Genomic DNA, 8,339 nt, shown 5'->3' with positions numbered 1-8,339 from the left:
CACACCCCCCACACCCCCACTCACCCCACACCCCCTACGAGCGTGCAGCACTCTGTTACATGGATTGAGCATCCACCAGGTTCTCAGCACCCACTGGGCTGTCATTCTCTTCTGTCCCCGGGGTGGCTGCATTGATGTGGCTGCTCTCTGTGTGTCCTTGCAGCTCCCCAGCTGCTCCCCTGCCAGAAAGTGTGCTCTCCGTCTCTCTCCAGACAGAGCCTGAGTGTGCAAGCTGAGTCTTTTGATGGCTTGCAGGACTTTGGGGGTGCTCTGTGCCAAAGCAGTGGGAAGACCTTTTGAGTTGTGGTTTCCCTTGAATTTTAGCAGTGTTTTGCTGAAAGCCTGAGAAAGTCAGAGTTGTCAAAGAATTACAGCGTAGACACTTTGAAAAGAACCATCTTGATTGAGCCAACAGCATGAGAATGTTTCCAGCGATTCCCTTGCGAGAGCTAGCATTGATGGATGGGCTCAGTGGTACATAGTCTCGCCGTGCACTGCGTTGTAAGGCAGCTTCTTGGAAAATTTAGAAAAATGAAACATTAAAAATTGGCATACTCAACATGTCATGAAAAACCTTGAGAGATTGGTTGGGATCAGAATTTAATAACCATATTAAGTCTTCTGAGAGGAAGAACCTTTAACCACCCTGTGCCCAGGGCTTAGGAGAGTTTGCTCAGAGACTGTGAAGGGAGTCGTTGCTGGGGTCACTTTTTGACTCAGGGGCGCAGATAGAAATCAGTGGCCGTAGGCCTGTGCCCGGCCTCTTTATGGCTGGCTCTCAGCTGACGTGCTGGAATGATTAGCCGTTCTACAGGCTATGTCCTGGATGATGACGCTTAGACCCCCTCAGACAGAACCTATGTTGTGTGGTTTACAAATACCATTTCCCATTTGCTGATGAGGAGTTCAACAGTCAAAAAACAAACCCCTGGGCTCTGACAGGGTGTTTGTGTAAACAAACAACCCTTTTTTGTTTGCAGTTCTGATGGCGATTGTAAATGTTGTGTGTTTACGTGTGTTCGGTAGTCACTTCGCGCATGTTGGCAGGGTGTCCCCTCTAACCCTGTGTTCCCTACACAACTCTGCGGGCTGTTAGCGCGGGGGAACTGCTGATGTCATGATCCCATTCAGGACCTGCAGGAAAATTCAATCAGGCTTGTCTCTGGTGGCACCCATTCTCGATGGCCAAAACACCAGCCTGTGAATTTTGGGCTGTCCCCAAAAGCGGGAGAGGAAGGCCTGCTGCTGGTCCTCCCCTGGCGCAGGATCCGGTCCGGGGCACGGTTGTGTGGGGGAACTCGTGATGCTGCTGTATTGTCCTCCTCGTCCTCATTCTCCTCACGTCACTGTGCATCTGTGTGTCCTGTCTTCGGGAACAGTTTTAAGTGTTTTTATATTAGAAATAACCTCAAAATGACTCTCCCTGGTACTCATAACTGAGACTGTGGGGCCAGCCTGGTTTTCTGCAGATACAAATGATAGTGGAAATAGTGTCAACCGACTGGAGGTTGAATCATCAGACAACTGCTGTTCACTTACAGATAGGACCTTTCCATCTGCTGTCACCCTGGTGTTCTCACCCCCAGAGTTGGGGCCTGAGGCTGCAGTGAGAAAATTATGGGCTAGGAATTGGTCCATAAAGGTGAAAGAAAGTAAAGTTGATGGTGTTATCTGCGTTTTATTTGACAGTTTGATTTGACAGTTTGAGAGGCACCTCAGAGTTTCCTTCTTTACCCCGCTGAGACAGTGGGAGAGCCCGAAGCAGAATCCTGGTATTCACCGTGCTGTGCCCGACCAGCGCACCCCATCCTCAGCCCCTCTCACGCCTGCATGCTTGTCTCAGTTTCTCATGCCGCCGTCCGGCTCTCAGCTGCTTACTGGTGTGGGTCTTCTGAACCTACTCACATCCTTTCCAGCCAGCCAAGCACGCCCCTGGAAAACTTCATTTTAAAACTTCTCAGCTTGCCACACTGCCTGCCTTTCCAGACCACAGCTGGTGAGAGCACGGGAGGAGTCCCGTCGTTCTCCTGCCAGTGCTGTTTCCCACTTAGGTGAAAAGCGGCTTTTTGGAAAGGGCAGCTTAAGATGGACGCCTTTGTGAAGGCTTTTGTTCTTTCTCCAGCTGCGTTTCCAAAGATGAGTTTGTATCAGTAAGTGTAATCTCAGCCAGCCTTTGGGATAAGAGAAGATCATTTAATGGGCGAGACCTTGGTTTCAGGCAGGGCTGAGGTGTGGAATCACAGTTCAGTTTTCTTGGACTTGTCCTTAGCATGCGTAAGAAAGGACAGAGCAGGGTGCACGCAGGACGGCCTCCCATGTACCCCGGGGGGCTCGCCCCGGCTGCAGAGACCAGGAGAGCCCATCTTGTGGCGGGAAGGAAATGCCGAGAAGCCGCCTGTGGTGCAGACTTGAGAAGGGACGGATTCAAGGGCATTGCCTTCTTCGCTGGGGGATTATGCTTTGTTTCAGGGGGAAGTTGGGGAAGGATTTGGGTTTATTGCCTTAATTTAAGATAGACAAAACTGTTTCACTCGTGTTGCTTCTGTTGAAAGTAAGTCTAGTTTCTGTCCCTGCTTCTCTCCTGCCTTCTCCTGCCTCTCCCGCCGCCTGCATTGCTTCCCTCTGGCTAGGTCCAAGGCCATGGTATGTACTAACTGCACTGCCAGCCTGCCTTCTGCTGCACATGCCCCTGTGCTCCTGACAGGAAGAGAAAAGGAGAAATAACGGGGGGGATTGTTTTCTTGTACCCAGGAGACCTTTTGTGGTAGGAAAGACCTGTATGCTGGCTCTCTGCTTCCCATGTAGGTGGGAGCATCTTTTAGTGGAGTTTTCCACAGTTACCCTTTCTCCAGGTAGTTGAAATTGTCCTTGGAAATTGTAGAGGTATGGGAGTTTTGTTTATTGAGACAGGGTCTTGCTCTGTTGCCCAGACTAGAGTGCCGTGGTGTGATCCTAGCTCCCTGTATCCTCAAACTCCTGAGCTCCAGCCATCCTGCCTCAGCCTCCAAGTAGCTGGGACTACAGGTGCATGCCACCATGCCCGGCTAATTTTTACCTTCTTTGTGGAGATGGAGTCTCTCCATGTTGCCCAGACTGGTCTCGAACTCCTGACCTCAAGTGATCTTCCCTCCCTGGCCTCCCGAAGTGCTGGGATTACGGGTGTGAGCCACCGCACCTGGCCAGAGATGGATGACTGTTCAGCGTGAACCTGGCAGGGCCGGTGGAGAGGCAGCCGCTCCACAGGTAGCCTCAGGTGCCCTGGAGGCAGCCGCCCAAGTTCATCTCAGAAAGCCCTGTCGTTGATTCTTATTTTCTCCAGACGTTTTTTGTTGTTGTTAAAGTACTGAAAGAATCTCCAGTGCATGTTCCCCTCTCCCTCCCCAGGGTAGTTAGATTACAAAATGCCTCCTGGCAATTGTCCCTTTCAGCTAAAGGTGCCTGGGAACTGCCATCTCCTTCACTTTTGGGAAGCCCAGTGAGATGGCAGCTTGATGGACTTCCCTGGACAAGCAGGAAATAGAGAAGGAAAAAGGAGGACCAGGCTCCCTTCCCCCGCCAGGCTCAGAACGCAAGGTGACTGCCTCACATCTTTGTGGCTGTTTCTCTGTTCCTTGAAGAGCTGAGCAGATTTAAAAACTTTTAAGACATGTCAGGATAAGGAAGCTTTGCTTCACGTGAAGAGAAGACAGGTGAGGAGATCCTGGAGGATCTCAGAAAGGGATAATATGGCTCCATCTGATTCCTGGGCCTTTTATAGGCTTCACAGCCACTCAGGTTGTTAGAAGGATTAATTATTCATAGGACATATGGATAACTTTTCAATTTGTGACAGAGAACTTTCTTTGGAAAAGTAAACTGTCCAAGACTGAGCACCCTTGTAAGGTTTGCTTATTGTCTCAGAATTCTTTTGAGCTTAAGGTCTGGGCTTGGGCTGAAGCAGTGAGAACCCAGGCACAGCCCAAAGCGAGAGAAGACAATAGACACCCAGTGTTTCCTGGGCTGCCAGCCTGGGTCAGGGTAGGAGCAGAGGTCACGGACAGCCCCTTCCCCCGGTGGGTTCCCGAAACCATTGCTCTCCTGTGAGGCTTCTGTTAGAGGCTTGGCGTTATTTCTCCTCTTCTGTTTCTGAGGCCCGTGCATGCTCTGTCGTGCTCTCTGCTCATGGCAGCTGGGACCCGAGCCTGGCCTGGGTAATGTGTTGTCTCTGCTGTTTCCTCCTCAGAACACAGCTCTAGATAAGGAGGGGCAGATTTTCTGCAGCAAGCACTGTCAAGACAGCGGCAGGCCTGGGATGGAGCCCATCTCTCCAGGTCCTCCCTCAGTGGAGGAGACCCCTGTGCCTAGGGAAGCAGTCCCAGCCCCCACCCCTCCGGAATCTCCCACCCCCAACTGTCCTCCTGCTGCCACGGGTGGTGAGCGGGCAGGAACCTGGCGCCGCCACCGAGACTGAGCCTCCTGCAGACGGGCAAAGCCGCCCGCTGCCACCCAGGAAGCCAGCCCTCTGCTCGGCCTCGCCGGCCTCCCTGCTGCAGGCCTCCCTGTCCTCACCGCCTGCGCCTGAGTTCGCGGGTCCTCCGCAGGCCGCCTGGGAACCGGAGCCCGGCGTGCCGGAGCCTGGCCTGGTGCTCTGGGCTCTACCTTCTGGTTCCTGGAGACATCAAAGGCCGCATCCGTGCTGCCAACAGCTGTTTGGAGAGACTCGTTCCAGATCATCCCCAGTCGTTTTCAGTTTGTTGGACATTTTACAGCTTCACCAGGAGAATGTGCAACTTTATTCCAGCGTTCGATGCATTTTTATAGAAACACTTTGGATGAACCAAGGCCTTTTCCTTATTTAAATAGACTCAGAACGCTCCAACGCTCCTTTTCTTTTCTCTCTCTCTCTCTGTTTTTTTTTTTTTTTTACGAAAGACTTAGAGTTGCATTTGTCCTTTTGTGGATGTCCTGTGAGAGGTGATATGGGGGCTAAGAGGAGTGGCTTTCTACTGGAAGAAGTGAGCGCTTGAGAGGACGATTTGGTCTTTGGACGTGGATTGCAGGCTTTGAGGAGCGCTCAGATGCCCAGTGCTGCGTGCTCAGCCATTTGGCTTGGGGTGCTGGGCTCACCGGAGACAATGCTGGGTATTCATTTGTACACAGACGATGGGAGAAGCCACTTCTTCCCTGGGCATTATGGGTTTCCCCCAGCTCTTCCCACACGTGTGTTAGGAAATGCCTGTGAACCTGCCCTCTAGGTTTTTTAATGAGAGGCTTGGCACATGCGGCACCCAGCGGCTGCTTCTCCGCAAGCCAGCCACTTGCAGAGCAGAACAAGCTCCGCTCCTGAGCCCCGGTGCCTGCTTCCTCATCTGCATTTCATCTGGAGCAGGGCAGGTAACCACAGGAGGAGGCGTGCCCCAGGCAGCCAGGACTGGGCGGGAAGGTGCTCCCTGGATATACTCTGTGAACCTTCTGGAAGGCTGCTGGCAGTTTTTCCTTTTTGTCCACCACCCTGCTCTTTTTAATAATTGTACATAATCCGTGTATTTGTTTTACCTGCTCATCTTCTAAACTGGTGGGCCCTATAGTTCGTTCTCATTGTTAGATTTTGCCTTTTACAAGTGTACCCAACCTGCAATAAACTTTTCCCTCTTGAAAAAAAGTAATCAGGGATGGGCCAAGGTTTCTGTGTTGTCGTTTGGCCAAGGATGTGTGGAATCGAAGTTCTCCTCCTCAGCCAAGGTTCCAGCAGGTGCCAGTGGCTGTTTTGCAAAGTCTCAGGGCCACTCGGGGAAAAGAGGAAGCTTGGGGAGAACACATATGGAAAGATGTTCTGGTTGAAGTTTGTCTGGTTACAGGTGCAGAATGGGTGTGGTGGCTCAGGCCTGTAATCCCAGCAGTTTGGGAGGCCAAGGTGGGTGGATCACCTGAGGTCAGGAGTTCAAGACCAGCCTGGCCAACATGGCAAAACCCCATCTCTACTAAAAATAGAAAAACTAGCCAGTCGTGGTGGCACACGCCTGTAATCCCAGCTACTCAGGAGGCTGAGGAGGGAGAATCACTTGAACCAGGGAGGTAGAGGCTGCAGTGAGCTGAGATCATGCCACTGCACTCCAGCCTGGGCGACAGAGTGAGAACCTGTCTCAGAAAAAAGACACATCACAAAAGCTCCAGAATAAATGGTGTGCCTGGTGTGTGACAGAGGAACCTTACGAACCAGGAGCAGGAGGGGCAGAGAGTTGGGGCAGCTGTTTCTCTCTCTCTCTGAGGTTGTGTGGTCTCCTGTCTCTGCTTTTTCCAGTCCCTGTCAGCTACAGCTTTCTCTGCAAGACTTTTGTTTCTGTTCCCTCATAGTACCCACTGACCTGTGGCTTAGGTTACCCTGGTACTGCCTCTGTCCCCAACTTTTCAAGGCTTTACAATCCCAGAGCTTGAAACCATCTAACTTGACTCTGGATCTTCCAGTTCAGATAGCTGAAGGAATGAGTCAATCTCATCGGCCAGGCGATGCAATGAGTTCTGGGCTGGTGCTGACCCCTGATCCGGTCCAGAGGTTGGCCACAAGGTGCGGTGGGATGGGTGGGGAGGGGGATTGGCGGGCGCAGCAGCAGTGGGCTTCCTCGTCCCACAGCTGTAGCAGGGTCAGACTACAGGAGGATAAGTTTTAAAAAAGCAGTGATGTATAGGTCTAGAACATTCTGCTTGTGCCTCTTTAGTTACAGGGCAAGCTTTTTCTTAGCTTTCAATGGAAATATTTTTGTTAATGGAAGGGAAGAGCTAATAAAAGGAAGGAGGAAAATGCAAATAGCAATAGAACAAGGCCTCTGGCACTGATCTGAGCCCCAAACCCATCTCCTACTCTCGAACTGTGAGGTTCAAAGAAAGATATCTGCTAAAGACAAGAAAATAAGTGGCTGGGAAGTGCCAGTCACTTGGCAGGGGCGGCACTGCCTAGCCATCCTGTTAAAATGGTTATCACCCCAGGAAAACCTACAGAAGTATGTGGTGCTAGGGGAGCAAACCAAGAAGTCAAGTCACATGTCCAAGGTCATAGAATTAGCAGGAGGTGGAGCCACGATGCAGTGTTAGCTTTTGCTGACTCTAAAGTGCATGTTCTTTTTGGGGGCGAGGGGCTCCCTGTCTATCCGAGGCTAAATCAAGGCCTGGAGGGGAGGAGCTAAATAAAGGTTCTAATACAGGCAGATTGTTCATTGCCCACTTGTTTAGCAAACGTTTATTAAGCTGTAATTCTGTCTCAGAATCTAAATTAAATACAGATACTTAACTGCTGGGTTCCTCAAATTCTGCACAGAGATAATGGCATGGGCTGTTTCATGTTGATTCCCTTACTTGAGCCGGGCCGAGCCTCAGCCTTTCATTTTCTCTCTTCCTCTCGCCGTCTCTTCAGAAAGGTTGCTATAACAGAAATGTATGGAATATATAAATTGAAGGCATTTGGCAAAACTTCCCCAGAATATCTTCATGGCTAAAATGGTGAAATGTGAATTCGGAGATGGTGAAGACAGCTCAGGGCAGATTCACCATGTTGAAAGCAGGAGTGCTGATTGATGTTGTCTTGGAGAAAGATCTCTAGAACAAGTTTGCTGTCCCACAGAAATATGCAAGCCACAGGAGACAGCATTTCCTAGTATCATGTTAAAAAATTTTTTTAAAGAAACAGGTGAAATTAATTTTTATAGTATATTTTATTTAACCTAATATGTCTAAATACATCCAAAGTATTATTTTGGCATGTAGTCAATACAAAAAACATCCCTAGGATGTTTTACTTTTTTTGTTTTAAACCTTTGAAATCTGGTGTGCTTTACATTTGCAGCACGTCTCCGTTTGGACGGGGCACATTTCAAGTGTTGAACTATGGTTAGTGGCTGCCAGGCTGGACAGGGCATCTCTGCAGCCAGGCTGCAGCTTCAGTCTTTGTTCTTAACCGTTTTTTCCCCCCATATGATGTGAATAACAACTTAGAAAGAATGCTTTTCTGTTTTTTTTGTGTTTTTTTTTTGTTTTGTTTTTTTAAGGAATAGACTCATTAAAAGGATCTCAGCAGGTGAGGATACTGACCCAAACCCATGGCATAGAAGTGAAGTGTGAAGTGCTGGGATTCAATTCTGTAATGACCCGAGGCAAGGCCCTGGCCTGCAGCACGGCTGAAGATCTGGGCGTGGAGGATTTCAGTGATCACCCCGTCATTAGGAGCCAACATAGCTTCTTGAACATTAGCATAATCTTAGCTGTGTTATGAGAAGCACGGGCAGATCCCAGGCAGTACTAATCGGGGATGGAGTTATGTTCTGGGGACCTTGGTGCGTGTGGTACAGAGAAAGCAATGATCACCTGAG

The 8,339-nt window shown here is 50.1% G+C and overlaps 1 protein-coding gene across 4 annotated transcripts in view; it reads left to right on the top strand.

Annotated features, from left to right (window-relative positions):
- The window catches only part of DCLK2 (doublecortin like kinase 2), a 179,657-nt gene extending 174,026 nt beyond the window's left edge, over positions 1-5,631 (top strand). For 2 of the 4 annotated variants that reach the window (XM_023227447.3, XM_023227457.3), the window contains one exon: positions 4,223-5,631. In XM_023227447.3, the coding sequence (XP_023083215.1) occupies positions 4,223-4,450 (228 nt within the window). In that variant the 3' untranslated portion in view covers positions 4,451-5,631. The remainder of the gene's footprint in view (positions 1-4,222) is intronic. The other 2 variants (XM_023227460.3, XM_031935313.1) reach the window with 1 other exon arrangement.
- The last annotated feature ends 2,708 nt before the right edge of the window (positions 5,632-8,339 follow it).

Source organism: Piliocolobus tephrosceles, chromosome 3, assembly GCF_002776525.5.
Source record: "Piliocolobus tephrosceles isolate RC106 chromosome 3, ASM277652v3, whole genome shotgun sequence".
Lineage (NCBI taxonomy): Eukaryota > Metazoa > Chordata > Mammalia > Primates > Cercopithecidae > Piliocolobus > Piliocolobus tephrosceles.
Note: the sequence above shows the minus strand (reverse complement) of the source record. Positions and strands in the feature narration are given on the sequence as shown.